This window comes from Mobula birostris, chromosome 29, assembly GCF_030028105.1.
Source record: "Mobula birostris isolate sMobBir1 chromosome 29, sMobBir1.hap1, whole genome shotgun sequence".
In the NCBI taxonomy this organism is placed as follows: domain Eukaryota; kingdom Metazoa; phylum Chordata; class Chondrichthyes; order Myliobatiformes; family Myliobatidae; genus Mobula; species Mobula birostris.
In genome coordinates this window covers 15,419,695-15,444,984 of record NC_092398.1, presented here as the reverse complement: position 1 = coordinate 15,444,984, position 25,290 = coordinate 15,419,695, and the positions used below count along the sequence as shown (strand labels likewise).

Sequence of the window (25,290 nt, the reverse complement as noted above, 5' to 3'; positions counted from 1 at the left end):
GATTCTCGCGCAAAACAATTACTTCTCGCATTGCAAACTGGCCTTGGACGGCAGTTTAATATGAGATATCAAGTCTGACAAGAGAAACCCGATGCCGTTTATACACAGACCCAACACGAATATAAACTGGATCGCCTTTTGGGAGCTAAATGACCAGAAACATTCAAACTGGTGAGCTGGGCTCTTACCATAAAATAAATCTTGCTCGAATTAATAAATCAGTGCATGTTTTTGCAGACTACCGATCAATACATAACTTCTACGGCAGGCTTTTCAAATTTCAGGGCTTCCGGGGAACTGACAGTTACTTTCGGCGCCGTTCTTGCTGCTCTCTGTTCTTTGGCGATTCCTTGATTGGCTTATTGAGCTCACCAAAGGAAAATGGAAATTTGACCTTTCAGACCCTTGGGGGCTAATAGGGTATTTATAATTACTTTGTATTATGCATTAATTAGAACCGTCTTCGATTATGCCGTTGGTCCTGTGGGTCTGCTGCCCCCTCCCTTTTGAAATGGCTGGATGTTATCCAAGCTCAGGTTTTACATCTGTGATGCTGTTAGGTCTTCTGTCTCTGCTCTGCGGCTAGAAATGCTGATGCCATTGTATTAGCGAAGTTTGCAGATGGCTGTGAATTACTTGTTACACCACAGTGGTCATGAGGATGATCCTCCAAGTCAATACATTGAAAGATCTTTCGGATCATCAAGATTGCAAGATTTGCATTGTTGGGTGGGAAGCAAATGACCAGGCAGAGAACATGGCTCTGTCTAATATGACCTATGCCCTAGTGTGGCTTTATCCATTATTCCTCCCTGGCTATTTCCTTTACCTGGGGTACATTTAACTCTTTGGGAGAGGAGTGTCGCAATGGTGTGTAACTGCGGAGGTAGTGGTGACTCTATATGCATCCTCAATATGATGGAATGGTTCCATTAGAAACATAGAAAACCTACAGCACAATACAGGCCCTTCGGCCCACAATGATATGCCAAACATGTACTTACTTTAGAAATTACCCAGTGTTACCCTTAGCCCTCTATTTTTTCTGAACTCCATGTACAGGTCCAGGAGTCTCTTAAAAGACCCTATTGTATCCGCCTCCACCACCGTCGCCGGCAGCCCATTCCATCCACTCACCACTCTCTGCATAAAAAAAACTTACCCCTGAAATCTCCTCTGTACCTACTTTCAAGCACCTTAAAACTGTGCCCTGTCGTGCTAGCCATTTCAGCCCTAGGAAAAAGACTCTGACTATCCACACAATCATTGCCTCTCATCATCTTATACACCTGTATCAGGTCACCTCTCATCCTCTGTCGCTTCAAGGAAAATAGGCCGAGTACACTCAACCTATTCTCGTAAGGCATGCTCCCCAATCCAGGCAACATCCTTGTAAATGTCTGCACCTTTTCTATAGTTTCCACATCCTTCCTGTAGTGAGGTGACCAGAACTGAGCACAGTACTGGCCAATGCACCGTATGCTTTCTTAACCACAGAGGCAACCTGCGCAGCAGCTTTGAGTGTCCTATGGACTCAGTCCCCAAGGTCCTTCTGATCCTCCACACTGCCAAGAGTCTTATCATTAATACTACATTATGCCATCATATTTGACATACCAAAATGAACCACCTCACTTATCTGAGATGAACTCTATCTGCCACTTCTCAGCCCAGATTTGCATACTATCAATGTCCCGCTGTAACCTCTGGCAGCCCCCCACACTATCCACAACACCCCCAACTTTTGTGTCATCAGCAAACTTACTAACCCATCCCTCCACTTCCTCATCCAGGTCATTTATAAAAATCACAAAGAGTAGGGTCCCAGAACAGATCCCTGAAGCACACCATGGGTTACCGACCTCCATGCAGAATATGACCCATCTACAACCGCTCTTAGCCTTCTGTGGGCAAGCCAGTTTTGGATCCACAAAGCAATGTCCCCTTGGATCCCATGCCTCCTTACTTTCTCAATAAGCCTTGCATGGGGTACCTTATCAAATGCCTTGCTGAAATCTATATCCACTACATCCACTGCTCTACCTTCATCAATGTGTTTAGTCACATCCTCAAAAAATTCAGTCAGACTCATAAGGCACGACCTGCCTTTCATAAAATCATGTTGACTATTCCTAATCATATTATGCCTCTCCAAATGTTCATAAATCTTGCCTCTCTGGATCTTCTCCATCAACTTACCAACCACTGAAGTAAAATTCACTGGTCTATAATTTCCTGTGCTATCTCCGCTCCCTTGCATCCAACATCTGCAATCCTCCAATCCTCCGGAACCTCCTCCGTCCTCATTCATGATGAAAAGATTATCGCCAGAGTCTCAGCAATCTCTTCCCTCACCTCCCAGAGTAGCCTAGGGTATATCTCATCCGGTCCCGGTGACTTATCCAACTTGATGCTTTCCAAAAGCTCCAGAACATTCTCATTCTTAATATCTGCATGGTCAAGCTTTTTAGTCTGCTGTAAGTCATCCCTACAGTCGCCAACATCCTTTTCTGTAGCGAATACTGAAGCAAAGTGCTCATTAAGTACCTCTGCTATCTCCTCTGGTTCCATATACACTTTTCCAATGTCACACTATTCTCTCACGTCTTATCCTTTTGCTCTGCACATACTTGTAGAATGCCTTGGGGTTTTCCTTAATCCTGTCCACCAAGGCCTTCTCATGGCCCTTCCGGCTCTCCTAATTTCTTTCTTAAGCTCCTTCCCGCTAGCCTTATGATCTTCTAGATCTCTATCATTACCTAGTATTTTGAACCTTTTGTAAGCTATTCTTTTCTACTTGACTAGATTTACAATAGCCTTTGTACACCACAGTTCCTGTTCCCTACCATACTTTCCCTGTCTCATTGGAAAGTACCTACACAGAACTCCACTCAAATATCCCCTGAATATTTGCCACATTTCTTCCGTATATTTCCCTGAAACGTCTGATCCCAATTGTTTACAGATGGTTCTAAAGGCCCAGAGTCTCACGACGCCAGTGCAGCAGTCTATGTCCCAGAATTTCAGGTGTCAGTCTAATGAACTTTTAGTTTATAGACCAAATGCTCACCACAGTATAATGACAGACGAGGAAGCCCTTTAACTCAACAACGATCTTATTGTGATAGACACAAACAGACTGGGCACCATGACCCAGAGAGTGAATCCAACCAGTCTCACACCGACGGGGGAGGTGACCATCACACACCCTGGTTACAGTTAGGGTGACCCGCAAAAACACAAGCAAATAACTGTATGACGCAAGCTAAAATGTAACAATAAACGAACTGAAACTTCCCACCATAATCCCACAAAAGCATTTTTACACAAGAACAATAAACAGTGCTGGTCATTAGAAATGAACAGGCAGGCTGTCAACCACACCCCCACCCAGAACCTCACAATACTAATGAAATGGTGACAATCCTTGCAGTGGATAGTGGATGTACAGCCTAACTGTGTTGTTGTCTGTTCTGATTCCTTGGCCATACCGGTTTAAATGCCAAAAGACCATCAGGTATACTATAGGAGCAGAATTAGGTCATTTGGCCCATTGAGTGTACTCTGCTGTTTCTTCATGGCTGATCCATTTCTCTCTCAGCACCAGTCTCCTGCTTTCTCCTTGTAAACCTTTAGGCCCTGACTAATAATGAATCTTTCAACCTCTGCCTTGGTATACTCAATCACGGCCTCCACAGCCGCCTGTGGCAAGGAATTCCACAGATTCACCACTGTCTGACTAGCGGAATTCCTCCTCATCTACCTTCTAAGTGGATGTCCCGCTAATATTTTTTTCTACAAATCTATAAAAAGTTTATTGGCACAAAAAATACACAAAGTACAAACATTCAGCATTTACAAGACGGTGAATAAATTCAAATTAAAATATGATTATTATCGCCTATCAAACAGTCAACTCCAGGGGACCCATCGCTGTGGGAAATCCCCCACTGGAGCCATTGTGACCGCATGCTCCCTCTCCAATGATAGCTGGGCACTAATGTATCATCATAACAGGGGCAGGCAGTCGGCCCTTGCAGAGCCTTTGATTTTCTGCTGCCTGGACCTGTAAATGGCCATCATGGCTATCTTGGCCAGGCCCAGGAGCAAGCCCACCTGTAGATCCTCCTCACTGGGTGCCCATGTATGAGGATTACAGGGATGAAGTACAACCAGAATCCGAGCAGCGGTCCCTTCAGATACTCAAACGGGCTTCAGCTAGTCTTATGCTCCCCCACCATAGGAAACTTGCTCCTCATATTCACTCTATCAAGGCCTTTTAACATTTGATATTTTCAATGAGGTTTACTCATTCTTCTGAATTCCAGTAAGTTGAGGCTCAGAGACTTCAAATGCTCTTCATACTGGAAGCCTTTCTATCCCAGAATTATTATTATTTTTTGAATCTCCTTTGCAACTTCTACGATATCAGCACATCTTTTCTTTGATAATGGTCCCACAACTGCTCACTGCACTCCAAGTGAAGCCTTACCGACGCCTTATAAAGTCTTCCTCGCCACCGACTCAAGCTGCAAATTAATCGTTAGGGAATCCTGCACGATGACTCCCAAGTCCCTCTGCATCTCCGGTTTTTGAATTTTCTCCCATTTAGAAATAGGTTATGCTTTTACTTCTTCTACCAAAGTTCACAACCAAAGACTTCCTAACGCTGTACTCCATCTGCCACTTCCTTGCCCATTCTCCTAATCTGTCTAAATCCTTCGGCAGACTCTCTGCTTCTGCAACACTACTCGCCCCTCCACCTACCTTTGTATCATCCACAAATTTGGCACAAAGCGATCAATTCCATCATTCAAATCATTGACATATAACATAAAGGGAAGCAGTCCAAACATAGATCCCCAAGAAACACCACTAGTCACCGTCAGCTTCTCTTTTACTCTTTATATACCTGAAGAAACCTTTGGTATCCTCTTCAGGATTTTTGGCAATCCCATTTTAGGATTCCACCTCTATGAATTCGGTTCCCTTCTGTTGTTCTTTAAAACTTTCCAATCTTGTAACTTCCCGCTTTTTTTGCTCTAGTATATGCCCTCTCCTTAGCTTTAACTTCCGTCTCTCTTTACATTAGGAAAACTGTAGACTAAAGTCAAGTCGCAGTTTGAAAAGAGCAACTCATTCATAAACCGATGCCGTTCATGCAATGACCGCGAACAGAAGCTGAGAATCGATTTTTATTCTGAACGTTCATCCGTTGAAAGAAGTCGGCGAATTAAATAGCCAGACGCTGTTACAATAATAGCTACACTTATATTAAATGTGGCTGACTTCAGTAATGGGTGAATGCGTAGTAGATAAATAGAACTGGAAAGACTTCATTTCAGATGAGGTTTAAACAAAGATTTTGGCGGGCTGTGTCAAATTTCAGTTCATTTTAGGGGAGTAAAAGGTTATTTTCCACGCCTCTGCTACTGTTTCTTGATTGGTGAATAAGACTGCTCTCTCATTGGATTATTTGTTCTTTCCAATGAAATTAAGCGTAGTTGCACCAATCATAAACGTTTCTCTTCATTCCCCCAAAAGGTACAAGAAGGGCGAGGACCGGAAGCATTTTCTCATTCTCCGTGAAAGTTCTGCTGGGGTTGTGAAAATATGTGGACGAGGAAAAACCGGCAAAGCTCGGTCCAAGGCCGTCTCGCTCCTCCCGGGCCGGACTTCAGTTCCCGGTGGGCCGTGTTCACAGGCTCCTGAGAAAGGGTAACTATGCTGAGCGAGTGGGTGCCGGAGCCCCGGTCTATCTGGCTGCTGTGTTCGAGTATCTGACGGCTGAAATCATTGAGCTGGCCGGCAACGCGGCCCGGGACAACAAAAAGACCCGCATCATCCCCAGGCATCTGCAGCTGGCCGTCCGCAACGACGAGGAGCTCAACAAGCTGCTGGGAGGGGTGACCATCGCTCAGGGCGGGGTGCTGCCCAACATCCAGGCCGTGTTGTTGCCCAAGAAAACCGGCGGAGCCAGCAAGTGAAGAGACAGAATCTGAACCCAGTGACCCAAAGGCTCTTTTCAGAGCCACTCACAGTGTCTGTGAAAGGGCTGCTCTGCGGATACCTCAAGCGCGGGGGAAAGGGCTCTTGTCCGGATTAGATTGTTATACCAACTGGCAGGCAGGGTCTTGACTTATTCCTTACTGGTGCAAAACGAAAGGGTTAACAGTGGGTGCTCAGTCTGAAATGTCGAAGATGGGCCCTCCGCCGACTGTTGGAAGCGAATGTCAGCCCTGGCCGCGTCTATCACCCCAGCCGTGCGATCGGCTTCACATCTGCTGTCGAATTCAAACAGCCGCCCCTTCCAGAACAACCACGACGGGTGGGTTAGCATCATCTGTGCCCAGGTACCGATGTGTGTGACTGGCTGGTCGGACTGCAGCCAGTCCGAAATGATAGGCTGCAGTTTCCATTTCGAATAACCCGAACATATCATTGTCACTGGGAGTGGTTTTTGAGGGAGTTATCCTAACTTTTAAAATTGCTGTATTTATTTTCTAAACAAGCCCAGTTTACTGAATCGTTATCGGAGCTGAGGTAGTTTTCTGCGGGAGACTGCTAAACACCAATTTGAACAGTACGGGGGGGACAGACCTTTGATCCATGTTTGCCCCGTCCATGATTTAGATTAACTCCCAACGCTCGCATATAGCCTGTACCGGTCTAGTCACTTAGGTAATTTTCACCATCAACCATCATCTCCACCTCAACTGTACCGTGTAGGGGACTCACTTAAAATAGACTACGGACAAACACAAGGTTCGTTTCACCGACAAATAATTCCAAAGGCATCTATTTCTGCTCCGGCTCACTGCTCTCTCTGTGAGGTGGTGGGTGGCTCTTAAAAGAGCCTTTGTGTTGTGTTCAGAATCAGGAGTTCCTCAACCGCCGAAGCCATAGAGAGTGCGGCCCTGGCGTTTCAGCGCGTACACCACATCCATGGCAGTGACTGTCTTGCGCTTGGCGTGCTCCGTGTAGGTGACCGCGTCGCGGATCACATTCTCCAGGAAAACCTTCAGTACACCGCGGGTCTCCTCGTAGATGAGACCGGAGATTCGCTTGACGCCGCCACGCCGAGCCAGACGGCGGATGGCTGGCTTGGTGATGCCCTGGATGTTGTCACGAAGCACTTTACGGTGCCGCTTGGCACCTCCTTTGCCGAGACCTTTGCCTCCTTTTCCCCTGCCAGACATATTGCCGCTTCACTGCTCACTGCAGACGCTGCTAAGTGTCGAACCGACTGCTGCTGTCTCCTTTATACACAGCGCCCCGACCTGCCCGAGAAACGCGCAGTAAGGGAGAGAGCGGGGGGAGGGGTGGAGACAGAGCGATGGACCATGTGGGGAGAGAGAGAGAGAGAGACGGGGAGGGGTGGAGGCGGAGGCAGAGTCAGAGACCGGCCTCTCAGCTTCCTGATCCGCTACCGCCAATTTTCAACGGTTTAGCCACAAGGGAACACAAACTGTAACATTACCACACAACCCCCTGGATAACTGACCGAAATCCTCATCAGCTTCATGCTCAATTCTCTGAAAATTAAATGCTGATATTCAGAACACCACTATTCGCCGGCAGCCATACAGAAAAAGCTCCCTCTTTATTCAAACTCTTTGTCTTCTGCCAAGCAGCCACTGCTTTGTCCATGCCAGAATCTTTCCTGTAATACCTTGGGCTCGTAGCTTGTTGAGCAGTTTCAGGTGTGGCACCTCGTTAAAGTCTTCCGAAAATTCAAGTGCCCAACATCAACCGATTCTCCTTTGTCTATCCTTCTTGTTATTTCTTCAAAGGATTTCAACAGATTTTTCAGGCAAGATTTTCCCTTGAGGAAACCATACTGACTCTGTGGCCTGTTTTATCATTTGTCTGCAAGTACCCTGAGACCTATTTTGCGTGTTGTTGAGGAAATAACACGCAAAATAGACAAAGGAAAGTCAGTAGATGTTGGTTATTTGGATTTTCAGAAAGCCTTGCACAAGTTGCTGAAGATGATGTTGCTTAAGAAGATAAAAGTCTATGGTATTACTGGAAAAGTACTTGTATAAATAGAAGATTGGCTGACTAGCAGGAGGCAAAGAATGGGAATAAAGGAGACCTTTTCTGTTCCAACTTTAGGAAACTCTGGCGAGGCCACATCTAGAGTATGCCCCACTATAGGAAGGATGTTGGGACTTTGGAGAGGGTTCAGGAGAGGTTTACCAGGATGCAGCCTGGTTTAGATGGCATGGATGGTTTTCTATGGAGGATTATAGGCTGAGGTGAAATCTGATAGAGGTTTACACAATTATGACAGGCATAGATAGAGTGGACAGAGAGTATCTGTTTCCCAGGGTTGAAGTGTCAGAGGGCATGCATTGAAGGTGACAGGGGTAGGTTCAAGGGGAATATGATGGGTGTTTTTTTACCCAGAGTCATGGATGCCTGGAATGGTGGTAGAGGCAAATAAATAAGAAACTTTTAATAGACTTTTGGTTAGGCACATGGATGTGCGGATGATGGAGGGATATGGACATGGTGCAGGTAGGAGGAATTAGTGTTTGCATGTTTATGATTTGTTTTTTAGCTGGTTTGGCACAACACTGAGGGCCAAATGGCCTGTCCCTGTGCTGTATTTTTCTATGTTTGATACTTTTAATGTTCTGTATTGCAATATTTCATTTTCTATTAACTTCTATAGATGTGTGGTGGAAAGTATATTGACTGGCTGCATCACAGCTGGTATGGAAATGCCAAGTGCCCTTGAATGGAAAGCCCTACAAAAACCTAGTGGATGCAGCTCAGTCCATCATGGGCAAAGTCCTCCCTGCAATGAGCACATTGTTTCAGGAAATCGGTAGCTATCATCAGGGACCCCCCCTCCCCCCTCCCCCGCCACCGCCACCGCCACCTCACAGGACATGCTCCCTTCTCATTGATGCTATCGGGTAGAAGGTAAAAGAGCCTCACGACTCGCACAATCAGTGTCAGCAATGGTTATTATCCCTCAACCGTCAGGCTCCTGAACCAAAGGAACATCCTCTTCATCACTGAAATGATTCCACAACCTGGTCTCACTTTCAAGGACTATTCATCTCATGTTCTCAATATATTTTGCTTATTTATTTATTTATTATTTCTTTATATTTTATTTGCATATTTTGAGTCTTTAGCACACTTGTTGAATCTCCAAGTTGGATCGGTCTTCCATTTATTCTGTCATGTCTAATATTCCGTTAGCGATTTATTGAGTATGCCCGCAAGAAAATGAATCATGCTTGATGATAGTGACATTATGTACTTAGATAATAAATATGCTTAACTTTTCATCTGAACGTGTTTTTCTTCCATCTGCAATTGTATTTTACGTTTTCCATTGTGAAATTTCAGTTTCAGTCCCAGTCCCCTCTCTTATCCATTCTGTCGTAATAAATGGCACAGAGAACCGCCGCGGGTTGGCAACGTTGAGAGACTCCTCATTGCTGGAGCGTGCGATTATAATATCTCCCCTCTGATATCCAATGAAAAGATCGTGGAAATAAATTGAATGGCTGATTCGTCTCCCCAAGCAGCCAATGAAAATGCTTGAATTCCCTATCCCTCTTTAGCATATCGCTGTCACGCTGCCTATTTAAGCCGCGCTCCGTGTATTATCAGTCTCATTGCTGGGTCTCAACTCAACGGAAGAAATGCCCGATCAGAAGCCTGCTCCCAAGAAGGGCGCTAAGAAAGCGCTGCCGAAGCCATCAGGCAAGTCTGGCAAGAAGCGTAGGAGGCTGAGGAAGGAGAGTTACGCCATCTATATCTACAAAGTGATGAAGCAGGTTCACCCTGACACCGGCATCTCCTCCAAGGCCATGAGCATCATGAACTCGTTCGTGAACGACATTTTTGAGCGCATCGCTGGCGAGGCTTCCCGCCTAGCCCATTACAACAAGCGGTCGACCATCAGCTCCCGGGAGATCCAGACCGCCGTGCGCCTGCTGCTCCCCGGGGAGCTGGCCAAGCACGCCGTGTCGGAAGGGACAAAAGCAGTGACCAAGTACACCAGTTCCAAGTGAAGAGTGCTGCCAAAACAACTGCAAAACCCGAAGGCTCTTTTAAGAGCCACTCAATATTTCATTAACAGAGCTATATTTCTTATTCCCTGAATGCCATTTCAATGCCAGACGGTTCTTTTACAAATAATTCGTTAAAATTGCAAACTAAACTTCAGTCGTAGTTTGAGGAAAGCAACTCGTTCATATGCAATTCACACAATGACCGACCGAGGACTGCAACTGAGAATGAACATTTGTTCTGAGTAGAGAAATCGGTGAATTTCACTCCCACATAGCTCACAAAATGCTGGAGGAGCAGCAGGCTAGGCAGCATTTTTCCATCGATGCTGCTTGGCCTGCTGAGTTCCTCCAGTACTTTGTGTGTGCGTTGCTTGGATTTCCGGCATCTACCGATTTTCTCTTGTTTAGAAATAAATCTCCAGACAGTTTTGCAGTATTAGCTGCACTGAAAGATTGGATGTGCCGGACTTCAGTAATGCGTAACTGCGGAGAGTAAGCCAACGAGCAGATCTGCAATGATTTCATTTTTGATTAGCTTTGAACTGAAGATTTTTGGCGGGCTGTTTGAAATTTCTGCTTATTTTCGGAGAGGAAGCGGTTGTTTTCCCCGCTTTTTCTTTTGATTTTGATTGGTAAATAAGGCACCTCTCCGATTGGAGACAGCTAATCATCCGATGAAGTTAAATGTTATTGCACCAATCATAAACGTCGCACAGCATTCCCCCAAATGTTATGTGAAGTTCGAGGGCCGGAAGTATTTCCTCATTCTTTCTGTAATTTGCTGATTGTATGAAAATGAGTGGACGAGTAAAATCGGGCGGGAATGCTCGTTCCAAAGCCAAGTCTCGCTCGACCCTGGGACCGAGGTACCCGCTTGGCCGCGTTCGCAGGCTTCTGAGAAAGGATAACTATGCTGAGCGAGCCCCGGTCTATCTAGCTGCTGTGCTCGAGTATCTGACCGCTGAAATCCTCGAGTTGGCCCGGGACAACAAAAAGAACCGCATCTGCAGATGGCTGACCGCAACGCCGACGATCTTAACAAGCTGCGGGGGGGAAGGGGGTGACCATCGCTTTGGGCGGGGTGCTGCCCAACATCCAGGCTGTGATGTTGTTCGAGAAAACCGGCAGTGCCAGCAGGTACAGCAAACAGAATCTGAACCCAGTGACCCAAAGTCTCTTTTCAGAGCCGCTCACAGTCTCTGTGGAAGGGCTGCTCTGCGGATTCCATGAGCGCGGGGTAAGGGACACGGGTTTCGTTGTCACTGCGAAATGTTTCTGAGTAAGTTCCTTCTACAAAAACACTAAAGTCATTCTAATTTATCTTATCTTATTTCTGTCGATGTGTGCAGATGGTTTGATGAATCATTTCCAGAGCGGAGGGAGTTTTTTTGCAGGTGTCTACAAAATGTTCGAATGTTCCCCGGAGAGATGGTTTGGATCAATTTCCCTTTTACTACGGTCTCATATTTAAGGTTAGTCAGTAACATTGCTATCGAATGTCCTGGATAACTGACACAGTACCTCTTCAGAATTGTACTCAATTCTCCAGAAAATAAACGATGATATTCTAAAAAAGGAACAAAAGTAGAGACTGAATGGGCCAAATTGCCTGTTTTCATTCTGTGAAAGTGTGAATGTATGTATTCTGCTACTTGAAACCTGATGAATGATAATCATATTTACCATTGTCTCCATTAACCTGTTCCACCTGGCATTGGTTTATACTGATGTTAATTTCATCCCATCGATCTCTCCCCATTCTTTTCTGTAAATTAAAACAAACTTGCTTTTGTTTCACTTTCCAAATTCTTACCTGAAATGTTAACTCTCTTCCTCTCTCAGTGCTGAATCTAAGGTTTCTGACTGATTTTGTGAGGGCCTGTCTGAAATTTTCGTGAATATTGTTCTCATTCAGAATGTTGGGTTATCTGAATATTACTTACTCAAGAATCTTTCCCTGGAAGGGAAATTTTGAGAAAGTCCTGCAGTTAGCTAGTACCTCGCTGTTGAGGTTTGGCTTTTTAGTAGAGGTTTAACGGTCGCAGTTTTGAAGGCATCTGGAAAACTTCCTGTTTCAAGGATAGTGATAATAATTTTCCTAACAGAATTGAAAGCACTACTAAAAGAGTTGGGCACTCAGAAAAGGCCCCCTTTATTCACACTCTTTGCCTCCTGCCAATCAGCCAATCTACCATCCATGCTTGCAAAACACAAAATGCTGGAGGAACTCATCAGACCAGGCAGAATCTATGGAAAAAAGTAAACTGTGAGCTAAAAGAAAATTCTTCAACTTTGGAATGTATCTATCTTGTGCCTTCCAAATTGTTACCAGAAACTCCAGCTGTTGCTGTACTACTGCCATCCCTGCTAATCTCTCCTTCCAATCAACTTGGTCAGCACCTCTCATGTTTCTGTAATTCCTGTTACTCCACTGTAATACCAATACATCCACCTTGAACTTCTCCCTCTTAAGTAATTGAGTCAAATTCAGAAACTACCCTCATCAGTATATATTTTTACCTCTTAAAAATATCCAGTCAAATCAAGTTGATAAGATTTTAAGGGGGAAAAAAGCCTTTCTAATTCTTGTTCATCTTGTAAGATTTAATGGCAGTTGGCAGAGTAACATGAGGTGCATTACCACCACCTGAGCTGGGCTGTGGGGTAAAGAGACAGGAAGAATATCAATCAAATTCTCCCTCAAAAATATCAAAATGTCTATTACTTTTCAGAACGTCAAATACAGACTTGTATATGTACAATGGCAGTGATATCCTAACAAGCCTTCCAGGTTAAATTCCGTCTGCTCCAAAGATCTTAATTTAGATACTTCCTTTGCACTTCATGGGAATTGTATTCAAACAATCTATTTTGCACCGTTTTTTGAGAAGTGCACTCCATACAAATGCTCATATTAATGGTGAACAAGGAATTATTCAACCAAGTATTTCCAATACGCAAATGTGTAAGTTTAACTTCTTCGTTCCTTTTGTACCCATTTCCCAGTTGAGTTTTCATCATCATCATCTAAATTTGCTATAAATGCCATCCTTTCCTTTCCTTATCCAAAGATTGTTGCTACAGTGATCAAACTGACCTTTTAGTTATGGCTTTTGTTTCCCCTATATGCAAAGGCACCACTATATTGATATCCTTAAAATTAACTGATTGGTTGGCTAGAATATCTGCCATTTATTCTGTTGAACTCCAACATGGGCAGTGACCCATAACATACATATAGACACTTCCACCCTGCAACCTCAACGTTGCAGACTCCTCCACATCAGGTGGCAGGACAAAGTCACCAACACAGAAATCCTGGAACGAGCTGGGCTCTGCAGCGTCTACACTCTCCTGCTGAAAGCCCAAGCCAGGTGGGCTGGACATGTGGTCAGAATGCCAGACAGCCGATTGCCTAAGCAGCTGCTGTACGGAGAACTGTGTCAGGGCAAGCGCTCAGTCAGGGGGGGCAGAAGAAACGTTACAAAGGCTGCCTGAAAGCGTCCCTCAAAGGCCTGGGTGTTGACATCAACACGTGGGAGACGCTTGCCCTCGACCGTCCAGCTTGGTGCAGCAAGATCACCACAGGTGCCCATGCAGCTGAAGTCAGGCACATCATCGAGGCGCAACAAAAGCGTGCTGTGCGCAAGGCCTGATCAGCATCCACTGCCACGACAGCACCCACCCACTTGTGTCCCACATGTGGGCGAGCCTTCAGGGCCCGGATTGGCCTCATCAGTGACCTCCGGACCCAGAGCCACCAATCTCCCATTTGACTTTGAAGCCATGGTTATCTTCGGCTATGAAGGACGAACAACAACAACAGCAACCTCAACGAAACCAAAAATAATGTTTAGCCTATGATTCGATATACCTGTTTTAATCGATGTCAAAACCGAAACTTGTAAAGACACTGCCCAGATGAAGGTAATGATAAAATACTTCTGTGGAGAAAATTGCGAAGAGCAATCATGATTATGGAAAGACTGATCACCAATGTCATTCATGTCCTCACATAATGAACAAAACTGAAAACTAATCAAAGCACAGAAGTACAGAATCAGGGCAGGCTAAAATAATAGAAAATATCCCAGACGTGAATTCTGATATCTTAACTAATAAGCTTCTTTGTAATCACCTGAAACTTTGGAACATAAACAGAAAACCCTGATCTTTCGAACCATCTTTGTAGTGTAAGAATCCATAATGTCTGCCTTGCACATAACGCTGAACTACATGTGCTGCTGATGTACAATCATTCTTCATCTTGATCTTTTCTCAAAGGCCGAAATCAACCACAGGCAAAGGGGGATATCATGGAGGGACAGCAAGAGATACACTAGGATCATATTCCACATTAATAAAAAGACAATATTTTGTGTCCATTCATTTCCTTTCCGCCCAAAACTGAAGACCTTACGAATGAAGTACTCCCAACACTCTATTACTGTTGCCAAGCAACACACATCAAAGTTGCTGGTGAACGCAGCAGGCCAGGCAGCATCTGTAGGAAGAGGTACCGTCGACGTTTCAGGCCGAGACCCGTCGTCAGGACTAACTGAAGGAAGAGTGAGTAAGGGATTTGAAAGTTGGAGGGGGAGGGGGAGATCCAAAATGATAGGAGAAGACAGGAGGGGGAGGGATGGAGCCAAGAGCTGGACAGGTGATAGGCAAAAGGGGATACGAGAGGATCATGGGACAGGAGGTCCGGGAAGAAAGACGGGTGGGGGGGGGAACCCAGCGGATGGGCAAGAGGTATATTCAGAGGGACAGAGGGAGAAAAAGGAGAGTGAGAGAAAGAATGTGTGCATAAAAATAAGTAACAGATGGAGTACGAGGGGGTGGTGGGGCCTTAGCGGAAGTTAGAGAAGTCGATGTTCATGCCATCAGGTTGGAGGCTACCCAGACGGAATATAAGGTGTTGTTCCTCCAACCTGAGTGTGGCTTCATCTTTACAGTAGAGGCCAATATAGGATAACCAAGTTTATATCCTCTTGTCTTATTTAACCAATAAACCCTGCGAACTGTGTCACCCTGTGATGTGTTTCGCCAGTTCACATTGCCCAATCAAAGCGTTAGACTGAAATGCTAACGTTCATTCGTCCAAATTTACCAATGGGAATCTGCTTTTACCGATTCCTCATTAGCATAGGGCGGGGACCCACTGCCTATTTAATCCGCGTTCCAGGTTATTACATTCATTTCTCTGTCTGAAGCTGAGTGGAGAAATGCCTGAGCCGTCGAAAGCTTCCAAGAAGGGCGCCAAGAAAGCCGTGTCCAAAGCGCAAGGCAAGGCTGGCAAAAAACGCAGGAGGGCGAGGAGGGAGACTTATTCCATTTACGTTTATAAGGTAATGAAGCAAGTTCACCCTGACACCGGCATCTCCTCCAAGGCCATGAGCATCATGAACTCATTTGTGAACGACATTTTCGAGCGCATCGCTGGGGAAGCTTCCCGCCTGGCTCATTACAACAAGCGATCGACCATCACTTCTCGGGAGATCCAGACCGCCGTGCGGCTGCTGCTGCCCGGAGAACTGGCCAAACACGCTGTGTCGGAAGGAACCAAAGCGGTGACCAAGTACACTAGTTCCAAGTGAAGCGACTGAGTACTAAGACAAACCCAACGGCTCTTTTAAGAGCCACTCACAGTTTCGGTTAAAGAGTTGTACTAATAATTCTAGATTGGATCGCTACAAGCCTGTCATTAGAGGTAATTACATTAATTTTTATGTTGCGTATTCTTTCATTGCTCTACAATCCCGTTGTCGCCGTTCGCGCCCAAACGCGGAAATTTTGCTCACTCAGTTTTCAAAGTTTTACACCTAGAGCGGATTGGGGTGAAGATGTTACCTGTTACTGTGAATACTCCCCTGTGTTATAAATGGCTTGAATTGTATTTCAACCTGCGATCACAACAGATTCACTCGAGTCCTTTCACAGAACCGACATACTCTGCTCCGACTGCAGTTTGTCAGTGGTGACACGACGACAAGCTGATGCGTTCTACATATTGGACTAAATTGGTTGCATTCTGTGAATCAGCCTTTATTCCAATAGATTACAAGTGGATTTGGGAAGTGGGGCAACATTAAATCTCTTTTATGTGACGAATCCACACACGGTCTTTATCGTAAATGAGTGTGGAATTTGATGGTGAAATCCTGTTCACACATCTATCTTTATTTTTGATTAATGGATACAATTATAATCTTGGCGGCATTTGCATATTGTGGGGGCTGAAGTTAGTTGGAGAATTTATTTTTGTCACCTGTTCATTGGTGAATCGGTCTGCTCGCTGACTACACCGCTCTGCATTGCTCCAGAAAGTACCGGGGCGAGCCCAAGAGAATTTCCTCATTAATTTCCCTTTCTCATGAACCTGTGAACACGGCCCACCGGGAACCACAGTCCTGCTCGGCACACCGCTCTTAGCCTTACCACCGGCTTTCCCTCATTCACTCGCTCTTGCAAAGTCCTTCACAAAGAATGGCGAAAGCTTCCGGATTCACCCTTTTTCTAGCTTCTGGGGGAATGAGGAAGGGTACTTACGATTGGTGGTGCAACGCTTTCTCAGATTGGTTATCTGGAATAACCGAATGAGCGAGCTGCCCGGTTCTCCAATGATCAGAGGCGCGGAAAATAACAGTCAGTCAGCAAAAATTCTGAAATTTGAAAAGCCCGCCAAAAAATAAATAAATGGTCTACAGTATGAATCGATTACAGATCTCTGTATGAACACGGATTCCCTGCATGACTGCTCCACTTCTGTCCATACAGAATGTAAATTAATTGTTCCACGACAGACTTTAAGAATTTCTGGTTCTTTGTGGAAACACATCAGCTTACGGATGGGTTGCTATTCTCAAGTCGGTTTTTAAAATGTTGCTCATGTGCCTGCCTCAACCACTGTTTCTGGCAGCAGATTCCCTAACTGCTCTAATATTGATTGGCACCAGATTATTTCCAAGGGTTTAGACAGAGCAGAGTTTAAGTGTGTCCAGGACAGATTCCTGTCATAGTATGTTGACAGGCCGACTAGGGGGAGCGCCATACTAGATCTAGTACTAGGTAACAAACCGGGTCAGGTCACGGATCTCTCAGTGGGTGAGCATCTGGGGCACAGTGACCACCGCTCCCTGGCCTTTAGCATTATCATGGAAAAGGATAGAATCAGAGAGGACAGGAAAATTTTTAGTTGGGGAAGGGTAAATTAGGAGGCTATAAGGCTAGAATTTGCGGGTGTGAATTGGGATGATGTTTTTGCAGGGAAAGATACTATGGCTATGCGGTCAATGTTTAGGGATCTGTTGCAGGATGTTCGGGATAAATTTGTCCTGGTGAGGAAGATAAAGAAGGGTAGGATGAAGGAACTATGGGTGACAAGTGAGGTGGAAAATCTAGTCAGGTGGAAGAAGGCAGCATACATGAGGTTTAGGAAGCAAGGATCAGATGGGTCTATTGAAGAATATAGGAAAGCAAGAAAGGAGCTTAAGAAGGGGCTGAGGAGAGCAAGAAGGGGGCATGAGAAGGCCTTGGCAAGTAGGGTAAAGGAAAACCCCAAGGCATTCTTCAATTATGTGAAGAACAAAAGGATGACAGGAGTGAAGGTAGGACAGATTAGAGATAAAGGTGGGAAGATGTGCCTGGAGGCTGTGGAAGTGATCGAGGTCCTCAATGAACACTTCTCTTTGGTATTCACCAATGAGAGGGAACTTGATGATGGTGAGGACAATATGAGTAAGATTGATGTTCTGGAGCATGTTGATATTAAGGGAGAGAAGGTGTTGGAGTTGTTAAAATACATTAGGATGGATAAGTCCCCGGGGCCTGACGGAATATTCCCCAGGCCGCTCCACGAGGCGAGGGAAGACATTGCTGAGCCTCTGGCTAGGATCTTTTTGTCCTCGTTGTCCATGGGAATGGTACCGGAGGATTGGAGGGAGGCGAATGTTGTTCCCTTGTTCAAAAAAGGTAGTAGGGGTAGTCTGGGTAATTATAGACCAGTGAGCATTACGTCTGTGGTGGGAAAGCTGTTGGAAAAGATTCTTAGAGATAGGATCTCTGGGCATTTAGAGAATCATGGTCTGATCAGGGATAGTCAGCATGGCTTTGTGAAGGGCAGATCATGTCTAACAAGCCTGATAGAGTTCTTTGAGGAGGTGACCAGGCATATAGATGAGGGTAGTGCACTGGATGTGATCTACATGTATTTTAGTAAGGCACTTGACAAGGTTCCACACGGTAGGCTTTTTCAGAAAGTCAGAAGGCATGGGATCCAGGGAAGTTTGCCAGGTGGATTCAGAACTGACTTCCCTGCCGAAAGCTGAGGGTCGTGATGGAGGGAGTACATTTGGATTGGAGGGTTGTGACTAGTGGTGTCCCACAAGGATCTGTTCTGGGACCTCTACTTTTTGTGATTTTTATTAATGACCTGGTTGTGGGGGTAGAAGGGTGGGTTGGCAAGCTTGCAAATGACACAAAGGTTGTTGGTGTTGTGGATAGTGTAGAGGATTGACAAAGATTGCAGAGATAGGATGCAGAAGTAGGCTGAGAAGTGGTAGATGGAGTTCAACCAGGAGAAGTGTGAGGTGGTACACTTTGGAAGGACGAACTCCAAGGCAGAGTACAAAGTAAATGGCAGGATACTTGGTAGTGTGGAGGTGCAGAGGGACCTGGGGGTACATGTCCACAGATCCCTGAAAGTTGCTTCACAGGTAGATAGGGTAGTTAAGAAAGCTTATGGGGTGTTAGCTTTCATAAGTTGAGGGATAGAGTTTAAGAGTCGTGAGGTAATGAAGCAACTCTATAAAACTCTGGTTAGGCCACACTTGGAATACTGTGTCCAGTTCTGGCTTCCTCACTACAGGAAGGATGTGGAAGCATTGGAAAGGGTACAGAGGGTACTAAAATCCATATAGATCACATCCACTGCACTACCCTCATCTATATGCCTGGTCACCTCCTCAAAGGACACTATCAGGCTTGTTAGACATGATCTGCCCTTCACAAAGCCATGCTGACTGTCCCTGATCAGACCATGATTCTCTAAATGCCCAGAGATCCTATCTCTAAGAATCTTTTCCAACAGCTTTCCCACCACAGACGTAAGGCTCACTGGTCTATAATTACCCGAACTATCCCTACTAGCTTTTTTGAACAAGGGGACAACATTCGCCTCCCTCCAATCCTCCAGTATCGTTCCGGTGGACAATGAGGACATGAAGATCCTAGACAGAGGCTCAAAATTCTCTTCCCTCGCTTCTTGGAGCAGCCTGGGGAATATTCCATCAGGGCCTGGGGACTTACCCGTCCTAATGTATTTTAACAACTCCAACACCCCCTCTCCCTTAACATCAACATGCTCCCGAACGTCAACCTCACCGTCATCAAGTTCCCTCTCATTGGTGAATACCGAAGAGAAGTATTCATTGAGGACCTCGCTCACTTCCGCAGCTACCAAGCACATCTTCCCACCTTTATCTCCAATTTGTCCTAACTTCACTCCTGTCATCCTTTTGTTCTTCATATAGTTGAAGAATGCCTTGGGGGTTTCCGTTACCCTATTTGCCAAGGCCTTCTCATGCCCCCTTCTTGCTCTTCTCAGCCCCTTCTTAAGCTCCTTTCTTGCTACCCTATATTCCTCAATAGACCCATCTGATCCTTGCTTCCGAAACCTCATTTACAAAACTGTTATTTTCTGCACTTCTGCTACTGTTTCTTGATTGGTGAATAAGACAGCTCTCTCATTGGATTATTTGTTCTTTCCAATGAAATTAAGCACCAATGATACACGTTCCGCTGCATTCCCCCAAAAGGTACAAGAAGGGCGAGGACCGGAAGCATTTTCTCATTCTCCGTGAAAGTTCTGCTGAGGTTGTGAAAATGAGTGGACGAGGGAAAACCAGCGGCAAAGCTCGGTCCAAGGCCGTCTCGCTCCTCCCGGGCAGGACTGCAGTTCCCAGTGGGCCGTGTTCACAGGCTCCTGAGAAAGGGTAACTATGCTGAGCGGGTGGGTGCCGGAGCCCCGGTCTATCTGGCTGCTGTGCTCGAGTATCTGACGGCTGAAATTCTTGAGCTGGCCGGCAACGCGGCCCGGGACAACAAAACGACCCGCATCATCCCCAGGCATCTGCAGCTGGCGGTCCGCAACGACGAGGAGCTCAACAAGCTGCTGGGAGGGGTGACCATCGCTCAGGGCGGGGTACTGCCCAACATCCGCCGGTTGCCCAAGAAAACCGGCGGAGCCAGCAAGTGAAGAGACAGAATCTGAACGCAGTGACCCAAAAGCTCTTTTCAGAGCCACTCACAGAGTCTGTGAAAGAGCTACTGTGCGTATTCTATGAGCGCGGGGGAAAGGTTCGGATTAGATTGTACCAACTAGCAGGCAGGGTCCATTGAAATTCGTTACTGGTGTAAAAAGAAAGGGTTAACGGTGGGTGCTCAGTCTGAAATATCGAAGCTGAGCCCTCCGCCGACTGTTGGAAGTGAATGTCCATCCTGGCCGTGTCTATTACAGAGCCCCAGCACTGCGATCGGCTTCACATCTGCTGTCGAATTCAAACAGCCGCCCTTTCCAGAACAACCACGACGGGTGGGTTAGCATCATCTGTGCCCAGGTACCGATGTGTGTGATTGGCTGGTCGGACTGCAGCCAGTCCGAAATGATAGGCTGCAGTTTCCATTTCGAATAACCCTAACATATCATTGTCACTGGGAGTGGTTTTTGAGGGAGTTATCCAAACCTTTTAATTAAAATTGCTGTATTTATTTTCTAAACAAGCCGAGTTTACTGAATCATTTCGGAGCTGAGGTTTTCTGCGGGAGACTGCTAAATGTGGGTTGATGCCGATTTGAATAGAACAGTGTAATTAATGCAGGGGAGCAGACTTTTGACCCATGCCGATTTAGATTAACGCCCTACGCTCGCATATAGTCTGTACTGCTCAATTCACCGGTCTATAAATACCTCGTCACTTTGGTAATTTTCACTATCAACCATCATCCATACCTCTACTGTAACGTGTAAAGGACCCACTTAAAATTAACTACGGACAAACACAAGGTTTGCTTCACCGATAAATAATTCCAAAAGTCATCAATTTCTGTTCCGGGTCACTGCTCTCTCTGTGAGGTGGTGGGTGGCTCTTAAAAGAGCCTTTATGTTGTGTTCAGAATCAGGAGTTCCTCAACCGCCGAAGCCATAGAGAGTGCGGCCCTGGCGTTTCAGCGCGTACACCACATCCATGGCGGTGACCGTCTTGCGCTTGGCGTGTTCCGTGTAAGTGACCGCGTCGCGGATCACATTCTCCAAGAACACCTTCAGCACACCGCGGGTTTCCTCGTAGATGAGACCCGAGATCCGCTTGACGCCGCCACGGCGAGCCAGACGGCGGATGGCTGGCTTGGTGATGCCCTGGATGTTGTCACGGAGCACTTTACGATGCCGCTTGGCACCTCCTTTGCCGAGTCCTTTGCCTCCTTTTCCTCTGCCAGACATATTGCCGCTTCACTGCAGACGCTGTTGCTCAGTGACGAAGACTGCTGCTGTCTCCCTTTATACACAGCGCCCCGACCTGCCCGAGAACGGCGCAGAAATCTAGAGAGGCGGGAAGGGGTGGAGACAAAGTGACGTACTATGCGCAGAGAGAGTGACAGGCGGGAGGGGGGTGGAGACAGACTGTGCGAGAGAGAGAGAGGCGGGGCGGGAAGAGGTGCAGACAGAGTCAGGGGGATGGCCAAGCGGAGAACGGCCTCTCATTTTACCAGATTAGTAACCGCGAAGTTTCAATGGTTTAGCCACAACGGAATACAAGCTGTAACGTTACTACCTAACCCCCACCCCCCGATAACTGACGCAAAACCTCTTCAGATTTGTACACAATTTTCCGAAAATTAACACCAAATCATCAGATATAGAAGAAGAATTAGGCCATTCAACCCGTTGATCTTCTCCCCCATTCCATCATAGTTGATTTATTATCCCTCTCAACCCATTCTCCCTATTATCTTTGAAGAACCGACTAATCAAGAACCTATCAACCTCCACTTTAAATATACGCAAGAACTTGGCGTCCACAGCCATCCGTGGCAGTGAATTCTGTAGATTCACCACCCTCTGGCTAAAGAAATTCCTCCTCATCTCTGTTCTAAACGAATGTTCCTCTGGAAAAAGAACAAACGTGAAGACCAGAGTTCTGAAATTTAAGTAAAACGCAGCAACTGAAGAGTGAGAAACAGAGTTAACATTTCAAGCCAAAGCCTCTTTATCAGAAAACGACCTGCTATCTCTCAGCATTTAGAGAACATGCTTTATTGTATATTTTTCCTGCCGAAATGTACAATCTCACTTCCTCCCATAATATCCCCTCCTTCCCCCATCTTCACTACTTAAGTTCCTATCTCTCTTTGTCACCAGTAAGTTCAGAGATTAGTGAGCTGTGAAAGAGCAGCTTAACAAATGGACATCTCAGTTCAGTGCAACCCACAGCTTATGCTCCTACTATTTGAAGATTCAAATGTATTTGTTAAATGTGAAATCACTTCATAAGACCTTAAGATATAGGAGCAGAAGTAGGCCATTTGGCCCATCAATTCTGCTCTGTCATTTCATCATGGCTGATCCAGTTTTCCTCTCAGCCCTAATGTCATGCCCTGACCAATCAAGAATCTATCAACTCCATCTTAATCATACATGAAGACTTAGTCTCCACAGCTGCCTGTGACAAAGAATTCCACTGATTCACCACTCACTGGCTCAAGAAATTCCTCCTCTTCTCCATTATAAAAGGACACCCATTTATTCTGAGGCTGTGTCCTCTGGTCTTAGATTCTCCCTCCACAGGAAACATCCTCTTCATGTCCACTTTGTCAACACCTTTCACTATTTGATAGGTTTCAATGAGGTCATCCTTCATGATTCTGAATTCTAGTGAATACAGGCCCAGAGCCATCCAATGTTCTTCATATAACAAACCATTCAATCCTGGAATCACTTTTGTGAACCTCCTTTGAAACCTCTCCAGTTTCAGCACATCTTTTCTAAGATAAGGGGCCCAAAACAGCTCACAGTACACCAAGTGAGGCCTCACCAGTGTTTTGTAACATTTCAACATTGCATCCTTGCTTTTATATTCCAGTCCTCTTGAAATGAATGCTAACATCACATTTGTTTTCCTCACCACAGATTCAACCTCCACATTAACTTTGAGAGGGAATCCTGCACAAGGACTCCCAAGTCCCTTTGCACCTCAGTTTTTTTGTATTTTTACTCCACTTATTAAAAAGTAAATTCTTTCATTTTCTTCTACCAAAGTGCATGACCATACACTTCCCAACACTGTATTCCATCTGCCATTTCTTTGCCCATTCTCCTAATCTGTCTGTCCATCTGTAGCCTCTCAACTTCCTCAAGCCTACCTGCCTCTCCACCTATCTTCATATTGTCTGCAAGCTTTGCAACAAAGCCATCAATTTCATCATCCAAATCATTGAAATACAATGTAAAAAGAATTGATCCCAAAACAGACCCCTATGGAACACCACCTCCAGCAGCTAACCAGGAGAGACTCCCTTTATTCCCGCTCTTTCCCCCGGCCAATCAGATACTGCTTTATCTATGCCAGAATTTTTCCTGTGCTACCATGGGTTCATAGCTTGTTAGGCAGCATCATGTGTAGCACTTTGCCAAATGCTTTTTGAAAATCCAAGTACACGACATCAACCAATTCTCCTTTGTCTATCCTGCTTGTTATTTCTTCAAAGAATTCCAACAGATTTGTCAGGCAAGATTTTCCCTTGGGGAAACCTTACTGACTACAACCTATTTTATCATGTGCCTCCAAGTACCCTGACACCTCATCCTTAAAAATCGACTCCAACATCTTCACTGAGGTCAGAGAAACTGGCCTATGGGTTCCTTTCTTCTGCCTCTCTCCCTTCTTGAAGAGTGGAGCGGCATTTGGAATCTTCCAGTCTTCCAGAATCTAGTGATTCTTGAAAGGTCATTACTCATGCCTCCACAATCTCTTCAGCCACCTCTTTCCGAACACTGGGGTGTGCACCATCTGGTCCAGGTGACTTATCAACCTTCAGATCTTACAGTTTCCTAAGAACCTTCTCTCAGTTTAGGTAAATTCGCACACTTCATGACACCTGGAACTTCCACCATACTGCAAGAGTCTTCAACAGTGAAGACTGATGAAAAATATTTACTCAGTTTGACTGCTATTTCTTTTTCCCTTATTACTACCTCTCTAGCATTGTTTTCCAGCGACCTGATATCTGTCGCCTCTACTTTCCACTTTATGTATCTGAAGAAACTTTTGGTATCCTCCTTAATGTTATTGGCTAGCATATTTTCATATTTCATCTTTACCTTAATGATTTTTTTCGTTGCCTTCTGTTGGTTTTTAAAAGCTTCCCAATCCTCGAACTTCCCTCTAAATTTTGCCCTCTCTTCGGGTTTGATGGTGATTTTGATTTCTCTTGTTAGCCATGGTTGTGTTGTCTTTCTTTTAGAATTCTTCTTCCTCCTCAGAGTTTATATATCTTGTGCCTTCTGAATTGCTTCCAGAAATTGCAGCCATTGCTGCTTTGCCATCATTCCTGCCAGTGTTTTTTTTTCCCAATCAATTATAGCCATGCCTCTGGAATTCTCTTTACTCCACTGTAATACTGATATATCTAACTTTAGCTTTTCCTACTCAAATTTCAGGGTGAATTTGTTCATATTATGGTCACTTGCCCCAAGGGTTCTTTTACTTTAAAATCTCAAATCAGTTCTGGTTCATGGCATAACACCCAATCCAGAATAGCTGATCCCATAGTAGGCTCAACCATGAGCTATGTACTTTAGAAATTCAACCTCCTGTAATCCAGCACCAATCTGATTTCCCCACTCTACCTGCATATTGAAATCCCCCATGACTATTGTAGCATTGCCCTTTTGGCATGCATTTTCTATCTCCCATTTCACAAAACCCTCTTCATTTTGCCTGATTGTTGGAAATTTTGGAAATGTGCATTTATTCTCTCTGTGGTTACAGTGTCAAACATTTTCTGGGACAGACTGTAACTGTAGATAGGTGGCCAGAACTGTGCACAATACTCCAAACTTGACCTCATTAATGAATTTTACAACTTCAACATAACACCCCAACTCCTGTACTCATTGTTTTGATTTAAGAAGGCCAATATGCCTACAGATCTCTTTACATTCCTTGCTACCTGTGACAGCACTTTCAAGGAA

General features: G+C 45.3%; 5 protein-coding genes and 2 pseudogenes across 5 annotated transcripts in view; 4 read left to right on the top strand and 3 right to left on the bottom strand.

The window, feature by feature from the left end:
• The window catches only part of LOC140190249 (uncharacterized), a 73,340-nt gene that overhangs the window by 20,046 nt on the left and 28,004 nt on the right, over positions 1 to 25,290 (bottom strand). The gene's annotated exons all lie outside the window — the stretch shown is intronic.
• Positions 92 to 6,006, top strand: LOC140189881 (histone H2A-like; annotated as a pseudogene).
• On the bottom strand, positions 5,988 to 7,209 carry LOC140190247 (histone H4). Its single transcript, XM_072246813.1, has one exon. The coding sequence runs from the start codon at positions 7,197 to 7,199 to the stop codon at positions 6,888 to 6,890; it is 312 nt and encodes a 103-aa protein (XP_072102914.1). The 5' UTR covers positions 7,200 to 7,209; the 3' UTR covers positions 5,988 to 6,887.
• Positions 9,669 to 10,040, top strand: LOC140190246 (histone H2B 1/2-like). The gene has a single exon (XM_072246812.1). It carries the CDS (start codon positions 9,669 to 9,671, stop codon positions 10,038 to 10,040), a length of 372 nt encoding a protein of 123 aa, XP_072102913.1.
• Positions 15,260 to 15,748, top strand: LOC140190245 (histone H2B type 1-B-like). The gene has a single exon (XM_072246811.1). It carries the CDS (start codon positions 15,269 to 15,271, stop codon positions 15,638 to 15,640), a length of 372 nt encoding a protein of 123 aa, XP_072102912.1. The 5' UTR covers positions 15,260 to 15,268; the 3' UTR covers positions 15,641 to 15,748.
• LOC140190244 (histone H2AX-like) lies at positions 19,926 to 20,298 on the top strand (annotated as a pseudogene).
• On the bottom strand, positions 21,118 to 21,540 carry LOC140190248 (histone H4). Its single transcript, XM_072246814.1, has one exon. The coding sequence runs from the start codon at positions 21,538 to 21,540 to the stop codon at positions 21,229 to 21,231; it is 312 nt and encodes a 103-aa protein (XP_072102915.1). The 3' UTR covers positions 21,118 to 21,228.